General features: G+C 41.7%; 2 protein-coding genes across 2 annotated transcripts in view; both read right to left on the reverse strand.

Moving 5' to 3' along the window:
• Nucleotides 1–9971, reverse strand: part of si:ch73-242m19.1 (uncharacterized) — a 29702-nt gene extending 19731 nt beyond the window's left edge. Inside the window, exons 1-18 of the mRNA XM_048973828.1 lie at nt 9910–9971; nt 9209–9344; nt 9017–9089; nt 8385–8495; nt 8091–8204; nt 7441–7635; nt 7073–7220; nt 6280–6419; nt 5313–5465; nt 4573–4674; nt 4298–4456; nt 3730–3827; nt 3467–3593; nt 2906–3109; nt 1500–1689; nt 1114–1235; nt 843–1043; nt 414–535 (exon numbers count right to left, since the gene is read on the reverse strand). Coding sequence (XP_048829785.1) covers nt 414–535; nt 843–1043; nt 1114–1235; nt 1500–1689; nt 2906–3109; nt 3467–3593; nt 3730–3827; nt 4298–4456; nt 4573–4674; nt 5313–5465; nt 6280–6419; nt 7073–7220; nt 7441–7635; nt 8091–8204; nt 8385–8495; nt 9017–9089; nt 9209–9339 — 2390 coding nt within the window. The 5' untranslated portion in view covers nt 9340–9344; nt 9910–9971. The remainder of the gene's footprint in view (nt 1–413; nt 536–842; nt 1044–1113; nt 1236–1499; nt 1690–2905; nt 3110–3466; nt 3594–3729; nt 3828–4297; nt 4457–4572; nt 4675–5312; nt 5466–6279; nt 6420–7072; nt 7221–7440; nt 7636–8090; nt 8205–8384; nt 8496–9016; nt 9090–9208; nt 9345–9909) is intronic.
• Nucleotides 9972–10908: 937 nt separating this feature from the next.
• foxo3a (forkhead box O3A) lies at nt 10909–21472 on the reverse strand. Its single transcript, XM_048975366.1, has 2 exons — nt 19562–21472; nt 10909–15735 (listed from the first exon to the last, which is right to left on the reverse strand). Exons 1-2 carry the CDS (start codon nt 20126–20128, stop codon nt 14344–14346), a joined length of 1959 nt encoding a protein of 652 aa, XP_048831323.1. The 5' UTR covers nt 20129–21472; the 3' UTR covers nt 10909–14343.
• Nucleotides 21473–21685: the final 213 nt, after the last annotated feature.

Consider the following 21685-nt stretch of genomic DNA (forward strand, 5'->3'; position numbering starts at 1 on the left):
AATAAAAATCACATGCTTTATTCATTTGTTTACTAGTAGTAATAAATTGAAATCCAAGTTAACTGACAAGCATCACTGGGTGATTTTAAATCAGCAACACATTTACAATGACATAACATGTGAAACCATTTGTGTTTAGTGTCCCTTTGGGAGCCAGTAGCTACAATTGCAATTAATAGCAAAATGACAAGAACAGAACTGAATGAGTCAGTCAAAAACATTATGAAGCTTAATAATGAAATACTGTCTGGGCGGAAGATATGCGCAGATATGTTAAACCCTGCATGCCAATGGACTTTTGTTACGAAACAAATAAATTTGCAACATTTTTACAGAATTAAGCAAACATCCTAGGACTTTCTGCGAGCACCATATATGCCCACTGGCCATGTTGATTAGCGATTAAGACTCACCGGCTGTTGCTGATGGAGACCAGTTGCTTAGGGATGTAGTTCAGAGGCAGGCCGTGCTCATACCACGTCCCCTTCTCCCCATCCCTCCATATCCGCTGAAGATACTGGCGACACTCATCTATCTGACATCGCAAAAACAGAAGTCTTGGTATGCAGTGCGGAAAATGCAGTTTTGGATGATTTTTTTTAAGGTGACAGCAAGACCAACATGGGACTGTTTTTGAAATGCACCTTGACTTGGCATCCTTAAAAGAACACCGGCACTTGTTTGGTCTGTATTAAAATCTTGAGCCTGTTTTCTAGAACTCATTATTCGATATTAGTCCTAATTCCTTGCCACATTTCCTTTTAAAGACTGGTGCTAACAACATAAACAACGTGGAGGATTAATGAGCTCTGTTCCACCCATCGGAACATTTCCCGTAGTACCTGGCAGTCGAGAACCGCTTTGATGAGTTTCTGATGGCTCCGTAGGCAAGCCAGCTCGGCCCTGTATGTCTTAACAAAATACCCATCATCCAGATCCATCTGCGGCCTTCTGTGCATGATGTCTGTGATGACCTGAGCCAACTTGACCCTTTCTTCTGGATCTACCACATGCTGGTAGGCCTCAAAGTAGCAGTCCATGAGCTGCTGACGTGAAGGGAACAGAGTCACCATGATACCGCTCACGTGCTGCTCGTATAGCAGGCACACTTACGTGAATCTTGCTCCTAAGGAAGTCAGCTTCACACTTCCACAGGTCCAGCAGAACTGCCAGCCGATCCACATCTGCCTGGGCCCAAGACAGGAGGTCACACGACTGCAGGGCTGAAGAATTTGCTGCTTGAAAAGTCACACACACACACAAAAAAGAAGTTATAGTAAATGGATGTGAAAATGACTCAAAAATATAACATTCAGTAAAAGAAACCTGAAAATTTTGCTTTTGAAATTAGTTTAGAAGTACTTGCATGCTAAGTATTACCTAATAACGCACATCCAATGTTTTTTTTTCATTCATTAAACACATTGGCCTAAAATAAAACGAGATTTGAAATGAACCCTACCTTTTCACCTCGTGGGTCCACCATGCGGCGTACTCACCTCTGTTCTGGATATAGTGTGAGGCCACCTGAAGCACAGTATTCTCCAGCTGTCTCAGATCATTCAAAGCCACGTCATAGACAATATACAGTCCACAATGGTCCTGGGTATGGAGCATCTCCTCCTCAGAGCTATAAAAATCATGCAGGTTCTCCACGTCAGGAAGGTCCATGACTTCAGCGCAATGGACCTGCAAAAGCCAAACCCGTGGCATATTAAGCCAATATATTTGCAAAGTTCTACATTCGGGCCATGGTCTTCACAAACTCTATGGCATGTATGTATGAATTTCCATACATAAACATAATTATCCTGCTACTTTCAAAATAAACAGGCTGACTTTCTACCAAACCTCCCCCCCAATATCAAGGCCAGCAAGAATGAATATGGCTGAATTATCCATGAGAATCTATGAGCAGTGTGTTGACTGTCTGTTAGAGAGATAGGTCCCACTGGACAAATAACCACCTAAAGAGAGTCAAATCTGTGTACTTAAGGGTCTATTACTTCACTTTTACAATATTTACCAAAATCCACTCTACCATACAGGAAACTATAAAAACAGTGCACTCCAAAAATATATTGTGTATGACCACATTGTATTTATTCCAACATTCCTTGTGCCGACATGCATGCTTGCACCTTTTGTACAGTTATCAAACACACAAGCACGATGTATAAATCACCTGCACTGTCTGTGACATTGCCTTGCTTTAACTATGTATATATTTACTGTATGTATGCCAAACTGTCGTGTCAGTACTCCGGAGAACCACTGACAACCGTAGACAAATTCCTTGTGTTCCTTGTACTTAGCCAATAGACCTGATTTTGTTGAACCAGTCAGAGAATGCAAAACTCAGAATGGCAGAAGGAGGCCACTGGCACTGGGGGATTCTGGTATAAAGAAGATAATAAACCACACTGCATGGGATCATCACAGCCCATGATATCAAAGACAATGGAGACAAGCCTTCTTGGTACATCCTGGTATGGACCAAGAGAGAAGAAAGCATGCAAGTGGATAATATTAGACTGGCAAGAAAAGGCAGGTGGGGGGTCCCGTTGAAATATCTTTCTGCCAACCATCAGTGGGGTGGGTGGGGGCCCTTGGTATATATATATATATATATATATATATATTTGTTTTAAATTGTTGAAACATTTTCCATTAACCATCTCCTGTGATCGACCTGAAAATTCACAGAGATCAACTATCTGGTTGGGTACCCCTGGTATTTAGGCTACATAATTTCAAGGCTGGGGAAGAAAGACCTCACAAGCCCCACCCAATGGGAAAATTCCTCAGCTTCCCAGTGGCCAGTCTGTGCCTGCTGTTGACTACTGACAGCTAACGTTGGTGAAAATGTGCGTCAAACTATCAACTTAGCATCCGTCTGACTCACCGTGTAGTCCGCAGGGGTGCTGTAGAGGTAGTGGTGAGAACCCAGCGCCCCCGCAAGGCCACTCCCACCTCTAGAGGCACTCATGAGGCTGGACATCTCAACATTGCTGCTCTGTTTTCCAGGCTCCTCTCTGAGGACTACTGCGTCATAAGCGAGCGTCCTTTCCACGGATCGAAGGTAGTTCAGCATTCCCAAGCAGGAGCGCTGCGAACGAGGAATGCACTCAGCAGACCACATGCGTGGCCTAGAAGAACCACAGATGCCCTCAAACCAGGTATATAAAACAGGTCTGTTCTGGGCAGAATTGCATCATGAATCACCATGACCTTTAAACGAATAAGCAGTAACATGAAGAAATCAATGAGTTTTTAGATTTTCCATTACATAGTTAGTTGTAATTTGTCTTCCTTTACAATTTCATCATTTTAAAAATTAAGAACAATAGTACAGTAAGTATAACCCATCTGGGTCATCAATCAACATGATTAACCTGTTGGTTTCTCAATAGGAAACCAACCTGAAGACAGATGTTTCAGTCAATAGTTCACTGCTAATGCTTACCTGCAGCTCCCTAACCTTTAGATATCGCAGGTAGAGGAAGGATAAGAAGGCTCCCCTAGAAAAAACTGGATCTTTCCTGCACTTCAACTGTCCTTCAGCTAGACTCAAAAGCTGCATGCTGTCCACACTAAAACAGTAGGGGTGGCATTGAGCATGTAGACAATAACCTCTGGCGGGATGAGCTCTGAAATGAGCACGCAGCACAAGCGCTTCTTATCACACAATGGTTTACTCAATATAACATCAAATTGTTTACGTTTTACCCTGGGTTCGTTAACGCGGTCGATCGCTTGGCACCGTCTACCGTCTTTTCCCTGCAGTCACCATTTTCGAATGAATCACTGTCCCGCTGGTTCGATTCCTGCGGGGGGGAAATTAGCCCATTTTCAACACACAGCTGATATAATAAATAGACAAATTCTCTTCCTCCCCAGGTGGTTTTCTCTCAGTCTATTCTAGGAAAGGGGTGAAGGGTGGGGGCAGGATGATGGCTGCCTCCGTCCTGGATATGTTCTGATGAGATGTTCGCCTCTTGGCGCCTGACACCAGGAGCTGCAAGGCAGCTTAATAGCTGAAATATCGATAACGCTTTTCACCAAGCAGAATCTGTGGACTGTAAGTAGCTGGAAGATCTCTCCCTGCTGTTTAGTGCACCATCTCCCTCTCCAGCACACATTAAATTTTTACTTGGGTTAGGCTTCACAGCAGATTCTTCTATTACTACGTTAAAACCTCCATTAGATGTAAAGAACAAACAACATAATGTTTAAACAACATTAAATCCTGGTTATGGTACCTCTACCAGTGTCATGGACAGGAAGATTTGTGTACCTGAAGGGCACGTGTACTACGGTATATCATTGCCCAGATGTGGGTAGAACTTCGGCTGGTGCGGCATGAAGTCATTGGCGATGGCTGGTCTGGGGCAAGGTCATACGAAGAAGCTGCGTAGTCCTTTAGGGTCTCTGCTACCAGCAGGGAATCTGATGCCTAGAGTCAATACGCATTGCTCATCGTTAAACTCCGAGTGGGAGGCAGTGCACCCTTTCTTCACACGGTCTTCACAAATGCCTTTGCAGGTGGGCGCGACTTGACTGTGCTCCTACCTTTAAGAGCTTATTGAGCATGTCCAGCAGCTCATCCTTATGGCACTGCTGTCGAAGTTTAGTCATTAGTTTCTGCTGCCAGGGATCAAGTCTAGGAGTAACCTGTGCTCGGCAGACATGAATCCAAATGCTATGATTCCGGATGACCCAGCAATCTAATCCCTGCTAACAGAGCTAAAGGTCTAAAGGCCTAAACACTCCTATCTTAATATAGATTATCTTACAATAACGGTGCAATAGCAAGAATGTGTTTATAATGCAATCATGTAAAGTTTTATATCACCCTTTTACAACAAGACAAAATATCTCACAACATTGAAAAGTGCCTATGTAAACAATGTCTATCCATTTGTTTACTGAAATATAATATAACCTGGAACTAGCAGAGAGGGAAAAACTGACTAAAACGGTATCCGATACCCCGTCAGTATGAAATAAGATAATACAGGGCTGCACTACAAACAACAGCACGGCCCTGAGTGGCAGAGAGCAATATAAAAGTATGGAAATGTGTAAACCACGCTTTACTCCTGGGGCCTGTTCCACGAAGCAGGGATTCTTGCTTAGGCGGATAACTCGTCGTATTTCAGGTAGTCTGGGCTAAATGTAAGCGAACAAAGATAAAGTCCCTTTAGCCCAGACTACCTTAAATCTGACAACTTATCTGGCTAAGCAAGAAATCCTGCTTCATGAAACAGGCCCCAGGAGCAAAGCATGTTCTATACGTTTCCACCACGTACCTTGATAAAGGGGATCCAGGTGGCCTTTTTCTTCAGAGTCATATTGGGGTCCATCCTACCCCACTGCTTCTCCAATGCTTCAGTGCTGCCGTACCTGACAAAGGTCCACATCGCCTCCTGCTTCCCAAAGACAGTCTTGAATTCATTACGTACCTTTAATAAATAAAAACGGCAAATGTATTTATTGAGAAATCGCAGGAGGCCAAGGGTGACAGTGCTATTGGCTTTCGGTCTTCATTTCTCAGCCTGTGATTAAAGTTATATAAAATTCACATAAAGAATGTTAGGGCAAAGTGTGCAAAACAGAAGAAATAAAAATTGCCGGCAGGGACGCAGCTGAACAGCTTCAACTAGGTGCTCATTAATTCATCAGAAAAAAGGTGCCATTTTCTGTGCTCTTGTAAGACCCATCCATAGATTTACATAAAATCAAAACAAGTCTCTTATGTTTTGGTAAGTTTATATTAATAGGTTATCTGGGTATGCACTAATCAGAGTTAACAATTGCCCAGTTGCCCCTGGGTGCATTGCATTGTTAATAAATAGGGTAAATATGGTATGGATCTTTAAAGAAAAAAAAAATTGTAAATGTCTGTCGCCCTATTTTAAGTTTGGGTTTTCATAACTAAGCATTGAAAATGCTACACGACCTTGCCAAATCCAATGGGAGTTTTATTTCCACAGAAATGTTCTGTGGGCGAATAAAAAAATGTTTTATTTAGAGAGATAACCAATCGGATTGTAGAGGAGGTGGGTCCAAGCAATTACAGGAAGCGGGACCAACCAATTAGATTCTCGGTTCTGCCTTGGTACCCATCATTTTTCGTTCTGCCCTCGGAACATTTTAGTGTAACCAAAACTCCCATGAACCATGGAAAGAGGCAGAAAACAGACACTCCCATCATTAACTGCCCATATCATTCGTGTGCAGATAGGAAATCTGTCGCAAATGTATCTTATCTTTTACCATGTCAAATAACTCCATTTCGTCTGCACCAGTCCTCATATCCGCAATGTTATACTTTATGTTGAAATGAGAGATGAGCTCTTGCAGCTGGGAACTAAAGTTCTCCAGCTTCGCCATGAATCTGGGCAGCTCTGAGACCCCTTAAAAAAGAAACAAGTAAAAAATAGTATTGCGAATAAATAGTTAACATCATATTACTTAATCTTCTGCTTTTCAGGATTATCCTCTGCTTAACTGTAACGGTGCGTTTCTCAGACTCACAGGTTTTGTGAGAATTTTGACGTATGAAGAAAAATGAGGCTCACCAAATATTGCATGAATCACAACTAATCCTCAACAATGGGATGCATAACTTATAGAACATTCGCATGCTTTGATGTAGATTAGTACCAGCAGGTTTGAAGGCGCAACAGTGATTGAAATCGATGAACGGCTAATCTTTAGGGACCTGGTTGTGTTTAAAAGGTTGTTTATGACCTTAACTAGCCTACTGCAGTTAAAACCCAGCCGCATATGTGGGAAATGTGGCTGTTAATCATTGCAAAAATATGGTAGCCAAATATTTTGATTGAAGTTAAGAAACACATACAAACAATACAGCTTATATAGAAGGTTTGGAGGGTATATTCCTGACAAGGAAAATTCATTTTAAATGTGTTCTTCAGCGAGGTCAGCCTGAACGTTCAGCTGCACTTTTTAGTTTACTCATGGTATTGGGTCAGATCATCCTTAGCAAGCATTTGCATTTTGTCAGAGTTGGGTAGAGAGCTCCCCCTGGTGGAAGTGCCCTTACCATCACGCTCGCAGGAGAGAGATGGACGTGTGCCAGACACCTGGGGCACAGCGGAGGCGGAATCCTTTCGAACCGGTGTCCCACCAGCCAAGGGACTCCCCGGGGAGTCCTGATGTTCCCACTCACCTGCTGGCAGATACTGCAGCTCCTACAACACAGAGTACACCAGCAGCGTATGAACGTGGGTCAATAGATGTCAGAGGCGCCTCAGCGAAGACATATAACCTGTGTTTCCCTCCAAGGATTTCAGCAGAGCTGCGGTTATTGGACACGAGTACATTAAACGCTGTGCAAATCGGACAAACAAAAACGCCCTACTAAGGCATGCTCCAAAGCTCTTCCAGTTACAGGTTTCTAGATGGTCTTACCCGCAGAAAGCCGTGGACAGTCTTGACTGAGTGAAGATTACACACCAGCCACTGCAAGTAGATAGCTAAATCTTCCAATGTGACCATGTTGATGGGACTGCCCTTGCCCAAAAGCACCTTTTCCCTGGACGGTGCCAGTCTCTGTGCCCTCTGGGTTGAGTCCTCATACTCACTCATCAAGTTGGCCAGTTGTCTCTGTCAACATGTGGCATCAACAGGTACTCAACGATGAGCAGTAGAAACACTACATTCTATCCAACAATGCACAGAATGAACATTGTCCATTGACCTTTCGAGCAGTTAGCCCATATCCAATGTCTGTGATTTTACCCGAGACAATATACAATCAAGTAATGCATAAATAATTGAACCAATCACATTGTTTTTCAGTTAAGTTTGCCCTTTTAAGAGATTATATTTCCTGGTAGCGACCCGTTTAAACTATCTCCTCTAAAATTAGGGACACTTGGTGCAAAGTAGAGGCTTCCTGCTCTGTGTGTAGAACACTTCAGGAACGTCCATACTATCAAGAAAACCAGATAAGTTTTATAAGCATACAGGCCCATTTTCATCCTTATGTGTCATCTCTTTCATTTGCCTGCTAGGCCTTGACAAAATGTTGGATGAATCCTCCATGTGTGAAGACGTACCTTGTATGAGGGATACAACATCTCAATAACGCTGGCATGTCTGCAAAACCTCCTCCATCTCAGCATGTGTAGATATTTGCACAGTGCCAGATAGTAGCATCTGTCTGCATAGAACTAAATCAAGTAGCTGCAATTAAACCAGAGGCAACCAACTGGCTCCAATCAGCAGCATTCAACACACATCAAAAGGACCTATTGGGTTGGATCTTATCTTACTTCCCTTTGGGGATCTTTGTCATGTGGTTCATTGGCTTGCCAATCCACTGTGATTGTTCCCCACTTGAGGTAGGCTACCTGGTGTAGGAGTAATGGTAGGCTCTCGGGTGTGTATTCTCGGTTCAGGCAGCTCTCTAGCTCCCTCTGCATCACCACCGCCTGGGAAATGAGATGCCGAGCCCTAGGCACCTGCGTCAAAGAAGACCACCAAATTCCGAGTAAGCGAAGCGGCAAAGTCAGGCCTAGGTCAACAGGCTATGCTAATGTTGCCCCCTGAGACAGAGCTAATGTCTAAACAGGTGTTGTATATTTTAATGGAAAATGCTGGTTATTTTGAAACGTGGTACAGAGCCACAAAAATATCTCATACAAAACCGAAAACCTTCAGGGCTCACCCAGTGCTGCCTTGCTGTGTTAGTTTTTCCCATCTTCTTTTTAAGAAATGTAGCATTCTAGATTGTTCTAGGCTTGTTCTCGCAAAGAAAACCTCTTTTTTTTTTTTTTGTTATGCACTTGCTTTGGAAGTACATCTGCGGCAAACAGATTTGGTTCTCGTCTCACTTGTAGCAGTCAGACGAATAGGCCTAATAACCTTTCTCACACTTAGTCAGTTCACTCACAAAAGGTTGACCTGAAAAAACCCGGTTCCTGTCCCTATGTAACGCAGGCTGGAGGAGCAAGAAGCAGCAGAACCCAAAATTCTCTCTCACCTGCAGACCTTTTTTCAGCACCTGTTCTCTCTCCAGACGAAAGTAGGAAATGTCCTTTGGGATGGAAACAGAGCTTAAAAAAAAGCAAAGGTGAATTTATTTTAACAGCATAATTATGAAATACATTGTAAATGGTATACAAAAAGATGAATAATCACGCAGTGTTATAATGGTTTGTTCTGATGCTATTACCTGTAAAAAGGTGTCCCCCCCAGAATCCCGTTCTCCTCTATCTCTGTCTTGAGTAAAAAGAGCTGAACTGAAAGCTCTTTCTCCATCTGCAACAGCTTCTTTGTGGAGGAGATCTTATAGATCTGGGCCATAGTGACTGGAGGCACGTGAAATCGTTATTAGAATAAGCAAAGACGCTTCAGGTATGTTATGATACAATAGTTTGCATACGGTTTTGCTGTTGTAATAAATGCACAGAACCTACAGATTGTCACTAATCTCATCAATACTAAAGAAACAGAAAGCCAGTTCTAGAATTGGTAGAATGAGCATCAAAACGGATAACATCGCCACCATTATGAATCTTTATGGATAATCGTTCAATTAATCTATTTCTAAATTCTGTTTATCAAATTAAGCGTGGCATTATGTCTAGATTATCTTGTCTAATGGTGCTGCGATAAAATAATACATCAACACGTCAAAATACAGAATTCATTTGGGAGTTAAACAATGGTTATCAGCGAGGAACATACATCCACTAACAATCTTAAAATAGCACCGAGTAAATAAGCGGTCCTGCCAAGAAATCCTCAGAGCGGCGGTAACAGAATGACTAGTTAACAGCTTGCAGACAGCACTTCGGTACTCTACTGCACTTTGATTTCAGTGGTTCAATAACCGCTAAAAACCAAAGTAAAGATTGTTTCTGTTTTACTTACTGAAAAAAAGTCTATACGTATTGGGGGACGACGGTGCGTTTTGTGCATTCAGGCTTTTTCGTTTGTATACGTGGGAGTGCCAGAAAAGTAACCATAGTGACAAAATACACATACCTAACGAAAAGGGTTTGGACTGTTAAAATTATGTAACAACATCACAGTTCAGCGGATTATGGAACAAATGTTCAATTGTTCAAGTCGCTGTCCAAGTAGGAGTTTATATGATATCAACTTTTTGTTTTAATTAAGTATAACTTCGCAGCCTCACAGTAGGCTGAAGAATAGATTTAGAAAGATTGGTAAAAGTCTGTTTCATTTTAAATCGTTGCATATCTCGTTTTGACATTTTGGTAGCAGGCATAAACTCCCTTTAAATGTTCTAATTTTTCAGAAAGCACAATTTCCCATGTGGCCGCCACTATATTTGTCGATGGTAGTGTGTATTTTTACATTAAATGTTGCTATGCAAATGTGTCGTTTTACTGGAAACATGCACCAGTCCGAGCAGACCAGTGTTCACTGGTCCATCTGTCTTCGAGATCCTGTCCTGTCCCTGGAGGTGCCGCCCGATGTCACGTGCTTTGCGGCCAGATGATTGGTCAGGGCTGCAGGTTCTCCATGGATACACGGCGCAATTTCCCGTCTCGCGCAGGAGAGAACACGGTGTCGTCTGTGTGATTTGCAGCGCTGCTGTAATACTGCAGATAAAGCCGTGCAGGAAAAGCCGCTACCGTGACCGCAGTCGTGTGTTCAGCTCGTGAGGGATACAGATATTCTAGCTGCGTTTGCCTTAAGAATTCCCAAAACAAGCTATTTTATCCAGCTTCCATGTGTATATTGCCCTAAAACGTGTTAATGATACTCAGCACACTATCGGGCCTAAAATAACAAAAGTATGTGTAGCTACTGCAATCACAAAGAGTACCCTTTTACCCCAGGCATTTCGCAGTTTCATATTTTGACAGTAACCCACAAAACAGTAAATCAAACACACTCAAGTCACCGACAACTGCCATCTTTATTTATAATGCAAAGCAAAACAAAGTTTCTCCGACCTTTATTGATATGCATACACCATAATTCATTCGAACACCACTTTTTAAAATGTAATACATTGGGAAATTCGAAGTCATTTTAGATATAAACAATTAGTACATGAGATGACTTGTTTCAGGATATTCCAACAAGGATACAAGAAAACTGGATCAATAAAAAAATTGTACACCTTTGATGAGGTGCTCGCTAATGTTTCCATGTCAGTCCCGTTTAATGTGACCCTCAAATCGAGTGTCATTTTTTTCCACCAAGAAACTACTTGGAATGAAACTTATAACTAATTTAATACACTGAAATATATCCGCTTATGTACATTATTATGTACATTTACATAAACGTCCAAAGACTCAAGATTTTACAGTATGATGTTTTCACTGAATAGCTGAGGAGTTAATAATGTTTATCTTTGGAATAAACGAAGAAAAAATATTTAAAAATCATGCTGTGGTCACGGATGTAATTACACTGTAAATTTACCGATTTACATGAGAATACGTAGAATTTTAAGGGAATAATCAATAAGAGGCACATTCTAAAATGAGTGTAAATATGGCACCATTTGGGACGGGGCACAAACACAGCAAAATGCAATTGGCTAAATTTCATATCACATACTAGTATAAACGCATACTGTTAGGTTATTTGTTGGTTTTTATTGGGTAACACTGAATAAAAAAGGATTTCATGCTTTAGGACAGTTGAGCAGTGTGGGTGTCCAATGAAAAGGTGACTCATGCATTGACCTGAAGGTCGTTTTGCTATCTGCCATTTCATTCAGAGACATGCATATAACTAGTGTGGAGAGCGCCATTTCATAAAAGCAGGACACCCGCATTATCGGCTCTCAGACCCGCGGAGCTCCACTCCCGCCACTCCTAGTATTATTCACATGTCTGAATAAATAATGATCTTTATAATATGGTAGCAAAATGGCGTGAAATACGCGGAAACCACACAAGAAAAGCAGAATACCTTTCCTGATAAAGTCAGTTGCCCCGTGTATATTTTTATGTAAGTAAAATCAAGTTTGCATTTTCATAGAAGGCCTTAGATTTAAGTAACAGCTGCCATCTGTTTCTTATAAAGAAACAAAATCTGAACATCAATAAAATAAGTTAAACAGCATCTACCTAGTACTCACTACAGGTTTTCCCTAAAGATTAGAACATGGCACGGGCAAAGTACAACTACATTTCACTCTGCAAGCAGAACTAACCCCTTTCCCTTTTATATTCTACATACTTTCACAGTTTCAGTCTTTTCCTCCTGGCCAGGATATCGTTTGCACGTTAAACGTGCCTAAATATTATTCTGGCATAAAAATGAGCCTAAATACTATATGCCACCACATAACGCGTCGTTTTTAAACCGTTTCTATTTCATGCCTGTTTCCGCCGCGTAACTCGAATTAAATAGAATCCAATTTAGCACTCCGTGCAGCACCTGTCATGATGCAGAAAGGCAGAAAATACTAGAATAAAACACTGGATTCACCTCTCGCTGAGCGAGAACGACAGTCTCATTTCATAACACCTTCGGTTTACAGCGATAATAGATCTGAGATTATATATTAAAACCAACACATCAACAATGAGTACAAAACCTCTATTCGGTTTCAAAAATCTATCGTGGAAAGTAGAATTATTTATAATGCGATGTGGTAAATAAAAATACAAAAGCACAGATGTAAGACTTGTGATTTTAAATATTTTTGCATATAATCAGAACCATAACAGTGTTGGAATCCCTATACAAGACCTCGGGATATTTTTACAAGAATTACTGTACCCTGAAAACTATATAAAAATTAATTAGCTTAAAATAATAAGCTAAAAAAAACGGAGTGCTGTGTTGTCTTTAGACGCACTTTTCCCGTTTTTGCAGTAAAAACTGAATACAACTAGTACTAAAAGAGAAATCCTTCTGGATAAACTTATACACAATGTGTTGGCAGGATATTTTGAGCTGGTTTTGGGTTGGCTTTTGAATCACGAATCTTAATTAAAAGAAAAAACGATTTGGGGCTGCATATTGCACAATACAAGTAGACAAATAATATTACAGAAATAACTCCGTCGTTCAACACAGCTCATCTATATACGCACATGTATATGGATTGTACTGGCGCTGTGACGTCAAGCCTGGTAAAATTTCCAGACAAGAGATTGCACTTCGTTTTAACTTTCTGTTCTGCACTAAAAACCGAAAACTCTTGAGCTCTAGGTTGACCTTCCAACAACCTCGAGTGTTAGCTGAAACCTAGATTATGTTTCAGATAATTTAAGATGAGATATTCATCTCTAAGTGCAGGCTGCATATCAAAGCATTAAATCAAGTATATTATCAGTGGAATATAATATTTGTATTATTCTTTTTTAATTTTCATTTCTCTGCATAGCCAAAATCTGATGAGCACATCACTGTTTATATATGCAATGCTCAGCCAGTGGTAAAAATAGTTTTTAAAGTCTTAAGTAGTACAAACACGGGATACATTCAGTGTTGTACTTAGTGTAGGTCTAGTAATTGTTTTCATATAATAATGATTTGACGTGTATTAGAAATCTGTTTAAAACTACAGCAAAACAAGCCTGGCTGTAAATGGTCCGTGGCATTAGGTCACAGGACCCTATATATGTAAGGATTTTTAAAACAAGATGCACCTATTGTCTTGTTCTTTATGCAAAAACTTGTTGAAACACAATTCACAAAAAAAAAACTCAGTGTCAAAATAAAAGCTCACATTCTGCTGTGAATAACAATGTCCCATTACAGCCACTTACTCCTGCGCTCAAGCTCTAAATCAGCCCAGCTGGTTATTTTAAGTTCTGCAGCACTCTGCTTGAAGACAGCCAGCTGGCCTTCATTAAACGGAAATACACATGCAGTGGGCAGCAAGCAGGCATTACGATAAAAACCAGAAAACCAGTCCTTGCATTTCCCAGTGGTCCACAATGAGTATATTCATTTTTATTAACGTATTTTTTTTACTTATGCAACTGTTACGCTAAAAGATTGTTTAATTGCATAAAAAAACTAACGTCAATAAGTCACTGACCTAATCTGCTGCCAAAAATATTCTACACATGTCTTTTAAACACCTTGTAATACTGTTGCTCATTTCATAATACTTCATAGTACTGCATCTGGCCATATAAAATATAACAAACAGATGTTACGGCTTACCAAAACATGTGGTGAAAAAATAAATTAAGTAACATGATCCTTTCATTGGGCATATATCTAATAAACACAGATCTATATGCTTACTATCTGAGCTTACTGACATTTACATTCACAAAGCTTTACAACCATACGGGGAATGGAATATTTAAGTACAGCTGGAACTCAAGCTTATCTTGCCCCATCTTCTAGTCCTCAGAGACCAGCTTCTAAACCGGGTAGCTGGTCCTGGGATGAGGTCTTTTTAGAGTTAGCGAGATTCCCCGCATTAAGGTTGATGGTGTTTTGAGCAGCGGTCAGAGAATCTAAGCTGCAATCCAAACCATCAGCATCCAGCAGCTCGCTGCGAATGAAGGAGTCCATGTCACTCTCCAGACTGCTACTGAGCATGTCCAGGTCTGGGTCACTGAGGTAATGTTCCTGGCTGGTGAGTGGGATGGAGATGCCGCCTCCGTTGGAGATGGGATACATGAAGGACTCAGACGAAGCAGGTTGCATAGGTGACTGGAGCTTTTGCCTGACAGATTTGAGGTTATTTGCCTCGTTGGTCAACTCAAGGTCCTCCTTGGTGGAGGACAAGCCGGTGTGCCAGCTCATCAGCAAGGAGTTCTGGGACTGACCGGAGTGGTTCGCCGAACAGAGGTTGTTGGACATCATGGGGTCGTTGCGCAGCACGTTGTTACGACGTAGGAACTGAGAAGAGGCCGGGAGGCTGGCCTGTGAAATCAGTGGGTCGGACTGTGTCATCATGACATCGCTGTGGCGAAGCAGATCGGAACACGGGTTCTGGCTTCCGAAGAGGGAAACGAAAGAAAAGGTGGCAGGCTTGTTCTCCTGGATGGTCTGCATGGGCGACGAGCGCAAGGACAAGGCGTCGTACACGGAGTTGGTGTAGCTGCCAGGAGGGGAGCCTAACCCGCTGTTTTTGGAATCCAGTGTCAGGCTGGAGCTCCTGTGCAGGGCACTTCCAGTCTCACTGCCGCCATCGGCGTCTCCCAGAGACTGTTGCTGCGATAGAGTGAAACTCATGTTATCCAAGAGGTCGTCCATGAGGCTGTCAGAGAGGCCCTCATTCAGGTTCATGGTTCCAGCCAGGTCAGCCAGGTAGGGTAACTCCGAGGGGGAGGCTTTGCTAAACGAGGGGGATACCCCACTAGGGCTAGAGTACAGCATGGGGGAGAGTGGCATGTCGTCGTCAGGCAACTGGTCCAGCTCAGGGTTGGCTAGGATAGGAGATAGGCGGCCACTGGCAGTGCTAGCATTGGAGCTGGTACGTGAGCGGAAGTCCATCCAGACGTCGAGCTCATCACTACTGCGGGAGGTGGGGCTCCCCGACCACTGGGCGAGGCCCGGCGGACTCTCTACGCTGCCTTCACGCGCAGCCAGCATGGCCACCTTCTTCTTGGTCGCCCGGCCGCGGCTTTTGGTGTACTTGTTGCAGTTGTCCATGGACATAGCCCGCCGCCGCGGGGCCTTGCCGCCCTTCCCACCCTCGGCGTTGACCATCCACCAGGAGCTCTTGCCAGCACCTTCGTTCTGCACCCGAATGAAACGACTGTGGAGGGACAGATTGTGCCGGATAGAGTTCTGCGCAAAGAGAGGAACATTAGTCTCGCAGATAGCTAAATTCACTCTGGCCACGACAATACAAGATACACAAACCGTTCGGGAACCCCAAATTCAGTTTTTGTTGTTCATTTTCAGCAGAGGTGGACGTTTCAGGTCCAAAAAGTAAAAATGCAAACCAGGATTTTGATTCATCCAACCAGTTGAGCATAAAGAGTTACAGTTAGAGAACTCAACTGGTTGGCTGAATCAAAATTTTGGTCTGGATTTTTACTTTCTGGACCTGAAATGTCCGCCTCTGGTTATCAGACGTGTTTTTTGCCCCCAGCAGAGGCTGCATTTACAAGTCCTTTGATGTCTTAAAACTTTCACTTTGTTACGTCATCAAACGGCATTCCCAGCAGGAACGCTTGATGTCTGAACTGTAGCATTTCTGTGTTCGAAAACCCGTAATTTTTTTCTGCTTTTTCTGTAATACTGCTGTGGGATTTACTGGTCACCTTCTGTAAGTCGACTAGATTATTATAACGACATCCTTACATTGTCACCTTTACGGTAAAATGGAGAAGCATCTTAATGCTGCTTGTCATCGTGAGATTCCCCTAAACAACTGACTTTAGAAAAAAGCTGGTTATTGGTTCTATGCAAGTAAGAAAATATGCCTTTATAATCAGACTATAATCGAAGTACTATGTTTAACAAAACCTAAAAAAACCTGTATAAGAAACATAATACAACTTTAAAAATACATTATGCTGTCAGCATAATAATCTCTCACTCTGTCAGGTGCTGATCTTGTAACAATTAGTGAGAGTAATTCTTTTAACACTATAAAATGTCTTGGCAAATGTTTAGAACTCAGCATGCTGATCTTCAATATAAGACCAACATTGGAACCCATAATAATCTTCAATGAGTGGCTTCACTACACTTTACTATACTTTTAATGGAGAGATGCCAAAAGTCTATCTCTTTCATAATTCAGTAATTTCTGATGCACCTCCAGTTACTGCTAAACAGAGAACTACATAGAAGAACCTAATGATGGGTCTGACCAGATATAATGTCGACAAGTCTGTTCTGAAAATATTCTGCGGCAAAATGTAATAAGCACCAGGACAAACTGGGACCAATTATAGAGAAGAGGAGTAGAAGTATCACGCTAATGTATTCGTTAGTTTAGGGATCTATTTTAATGCTGTTCAGCAGCAGTATCTCCACAGGTGTGGGTCTTTAAACTCCGAGAACATTACCAGTTTAATTAAAAATTTTCTTAGATGGCCATACAGCACAAGTCACAGCCAGAAGCACCTATTAAGTTCTCACCCTTCCCATTCACTGTGTGCCACTGTACGCCCTCTTGCACGTTTCAAAATAAAAGTCTATGATTCGATTAAACAGAAATGTTTCAGCAAGAATAAAAATGTTCTGTAGAATGCAAAATAAATACAATGCTAAGAACAATTGCGTCTTTATTTTTCATCAATTAATTATTTAATTTTAAAACCAACCCGCCCACCCCCAAATTTCTGGCCTTGTAACACATAAAGGGCACCTGTTTTTATGAGCACGTGCTCTGAGATAGTGTTTCCTAACCTGGTCGTCAGGGCCCACAGACAGTCCACATTTTTACTCCCTCCCAGCTCCCAGTAGGACCAAAAACGTGGACCGTCTGCAGGTCCCCGAGGACTGGACTGGGAAACACTCTTCTAAGATATCCATAAACATTTATCCTTTCTCTGTTGTCCTGCTAATGTGGAACAGACTGACTCAATCCAGCATTTCATTTCTTCCTTTGTGCCATCCTCCCCCGTCCATTTGCTGCTCCCAAACGCCACCCACTGTGCTGCTGCTGGTCATGAACTGAGACACCAGCTGCAAATAGCTGCATGAGATTACAGAGCTGTGTTTGTCCAAGACCAACATGTACTGTCATTGTTTCATGCTTAGCAGGTTAACAGGCAAGCGGTAATCTGACTTATTTCAATAATTATACACTGTAGAATTTCTGCCTGGGATCAATAAAACACATCTTTTCGTACCAACATCTGCACACATTTGGACCTGACAATTAATTTTTTTATATATAATTAATTAATTGATTAATTATTATTATTGTGTTTCTGTATGTGTATAGTATTGTTATGCTATATGAGGTACATTGAACTTCCACTTACAATTCTGCATAATCAACAAATTCTATTTCATTCAGTATTATTTGAATAACAATGCTGATACAGTTTGGTGGACATTTAATTTTAATGCTATCTTTAATTGTAATTGTCCTTGAAAATGTAATGGTGGCATCGGCAGTACTAGTGCATCAGGAACAATGAGCTATTCAACCAGACCCCATTGTTTGGTGTATTTTGTACTCTGTCATAGTGTATGAGCAGCCAAAAGGCTAAAATCTTGGGAATAGCCAAATAGAATCCTATATCCTTACCCGACCCACTGCAATACTTTGTTCAAAGCTCCTCTTATAGAGCTCTTAGCATGTGCTACACCCTTATAACAAAGCCAGTTTGCAAAGAACGGCAAGGCACATTCACATTACTACACACTGACCTACATACACTTCTTGTCAGCTGATTCATTCCTCTGCAGAAGTAATTGGCCAATCAGGAGCAGGGGTGGCGAACACAACAGCCAATGGCAGTAGCCACCATGAGCCCATGCGTACAGTTTCCATACAGTTTTCAGGAGGAAATAAATAAATAAATATTCATGTATAGGCACTGTACTTATTTTCTTGAGAGGAACTGAAATTCTCTTATTTTTCTTTCTTTTTTTAGACAATTACTTTCTGGAGGACTGAATTTATCATCTGTGCTATTGTCTTCAATTAGCTTGCACAGTCCCGTGACTCACAGCTCAATTTCACAATTTCAGTAGGAAGACACTCAGCAATAACTGGGCAGCCGTAGGAGCAAGTAAATATTCATGCTAGTTTCTGTACCAGACTGCAATGTCAGTATGCAAATTGCCTCCTACATAAATATTACGTCAGTTAGAAACCAAAACTCTTTATATAACTTAAAGATCCACTGTAATAATCCCGAAATTTGTAAACAGATGGATAGTCACAAAAGAGTGTCAATTGCAATCTACAGTAAAATTGTAAATGCATATGGCTCCGGGTTTAATTTTCCACCTGAACGAACAGGTAGGCCTGACACATGGATGTATTATAATGACTCTTCTCATCGCTTTTGTTAATTAGTTGAGAAGTTTTGCAATCTAATTTTGCTCCCCGCCTAAAAAACGGGGAGGGTGGGGGAGTGGGGGGAACAGTTCAACAAGGCTTCAAATCTTTATTTTCTGCTCAGGCAGTAGTACAGTGTTTTGCCAAACAATTTTTGGCACTTGAGTCTATCTAGAAGAATCAATAGCGATCTTGTGGGGATGTCGTTGCTTTTTGCCCGCAGCAAACATCGCGGTGCGCCGCAGCGCATTACGCTCTGTGCACATCCTCTGCTACTGCTCGTGCTTACCTTTGTTTTATCGAAGAAATGAATAAGCATCAGTCTCCCTTTCGCATTGATCGCATGACTAGAGATCGCCATTAACACATACAAAATTCGTTTGCGCTGCAGTTTTGCATTCAGAAAAGAAGATGATGATATAAGATTCAGTTAAGGTGCATGTAAGTATATGTAAATGCATTTTGAAGAAATCAACGTATAATAATAATAATCAATAAAGATTTTTTATTAATTTTTATCAAAAATAATATTGCAAACCATTTCTGAGGCATCCCAGATTCAATGACCTAAGTGGGTAATATGTAAATGAAAACGGATGACGTGTGTTTTATTTTGATGCTGCATGTGCGTTGGGCTTTTACCTTCCATCCAGCCGAACTGTTGCTGTCGCCCTTATCCTTAAAGTATGGCACACACCTGACCATCCAGTCATAGATTTGGGACAGGGTGAGCCTTTTGTCGGGCGAGCTCTCTATTGCTGTGGTGATGAGGTCCGCATAGGAGAGGTTACCCCAAGCATTTCTCCGGCAGGACTTCCGCGGCTGTTGTGGCCTCGGACTGTCGTTGTTGGAACTGTTGTCCACCGCAGCCAGAGATTGTGAATTAAGTCGTGAATCGGCGCGGTCCCCGCCGGCCGGGGCTCCGTTTATTCCGCCGGAGCTGCTTCGGTCCTCGGTTGCGATGCTGGCATCGTGGCTGGCAGATCCAGCGGCGTCCTCTCCATCGTCCACCTCTTCGGGGATTATGTCCGCATCAGTCAGTTCGCTTTTGTTGCCATTTGATTCAGGTCTAGGCAGAGGCCAAGTGCACGATCTTGGTCTTTTTTGTGGCTCAAAATCTGGGTCTATCTCAATATCCGCCGAAGAAATGGGATCAGTTGCCGGAGCGAGTGCCATAATCTTTTCAGTTTCGTTGATCTCTGTTGTCATTCAAGAAAGTATCTAATAACACATTTCCCCTGCAGTAATTTATAAATGAACTGTAAAAAATAATTTGCTGAAAAAAATAAAAGAGAAAGTAAAAAATCAATTTGCCCTAAAATTCAGTTTGAAGAAATGTATTAATGCTTGGGTAACAGTAAACGAACGGTCAATCTACGGTGTTATGTTGCTCCGCTGAGATTAGTAAATATTTTGCCTCATTCAGTAGCTGTCTTGCGAACAGGTCTGCACGTGTTTCCTGTCTATTTCAAGGTTATTGGCAAGATTTCCTTAAGAAATCGCTTATTGCAAAAATAAAAAATCCAAACTCTCGAGGATCGTATTTCCACAACAATCATTTTCATGATAATGCATCCAAAAGTGAAACACAGTAAGGTTAAACTTGCAAACTGGTGTTCAATAATGCAGTCGAATCGCTATTTAACATAGTGCCACAACAGCAAGATCAAATAGATGGAGGCGATTTTTTTCAGGCAGCTTGGCGAAATAGCGAAATTTTGGCTACTCTCGGATGTATCACGGCTGTTCTTGCTTTGGCTTTGCCCCTCGCTCTGCAGATTGTTTTACAACAGCCACTTGGACTGGTTAGTTTTTTTTCTCCCCCTATCTATTATACAGTATGAAACTAGGTTGTGCCAGTTGAGGGAATGCTCTTCCTGCCTAACGCAACGGCACTGATGCGATGCGGCTGCGGACGGCAAAACTGTCTCATTTAGCGAGAAATCCTAAGAGAGAAAACGTGCCCAAGTTGCAAACAAAAACAAGTAGCATTTCCCGTGAGGAAGGATCCGGCGATCACCCCATCGATTCACACTGAAAGCACGTTTTGGAAAAAATGAAAGCAAAAAATCAAGGATCCGTGCATTCCCATATCTTTTGTCGCTGCCATCTTGACAATTTCCTTTCAAGTCCCTTTTAATAACTCGACAGGAGAGGGGCACGCGCTTCCCTATCAGTAATGAGCCTTGCAATAAAGGCGAAATCAATCATCTCCCGTTGCCTTTTCGCGTAGTAAGGCGTCAACTCAAAGCACAACGGCGACCTGACCTTGACAGTTTGCTGCATCGTCTATATGCACGTAACGTTTGCTCCATTCCACATTTAGCGCCATTAAATCATACAAAAAAGCACAAACTTATACATAACGTAATAGAGGTTCGGCTAAACCCGTTTAAAAAGACATGCCCCTTCAATATCAGAGAGAGGATCGCCTTTTAAAGAGACACCATCCAAATGCACTGCTTTCTTACGAGAGAGAAACATTATAATTTTTAGAAAATCCCAAAAATAAAACAGGTGTTTAACCATACGTAAACATACGTCACAACTAAGAGGCCACTTTAATTTTAAATATTATCTTCTGTTACTACTGTCGACCATATTAATCGTGCCCTATTTCCTTTTACGGTGAACAATGCAAAACATTGTTGCATGCCTGGCCTTTGTGAATAGAAATATTAATTAGTCGTTACTAAAAAACAACTATACATTCTGTGAGCGTTCATTCCGTTAATATACAATATTACCAATTCGAATTCTACAGGT

The sequence above is a fragment of the Brienomyrus brachyistius genome, chromosome 14 (genome assembly GCF_023856365.1).
Source record: "Brienomyrus brachyistius isolate T26 chromosome 14, BBRACH_0.4, whole genome shotgun sequence".
NCBI classification, from domain to species: domain Eukaryota; kingdom Metazoa; phylum Chordata; class Actinopteri; order Osteoglossiformes; family Mormyridae; genus Brienomyrus; species Brienomyrus brachyistius.

Coding starts and splice junctions, on each gene's coding strand:
- foxo3a (XM_048975366.1), bottom strand. CDS start 20,128: ATGACAACAGAGATCAACGAAACTGAAAAGATTATGGCACTCGCTCCG. Junction 15,736..19,561: donor ACAGTTCGGCTGGATGGAAG/GTAAAAGCCCAA, acceptor CTCTTTGCGCAG/AACTCTATCCGGCACAATCT.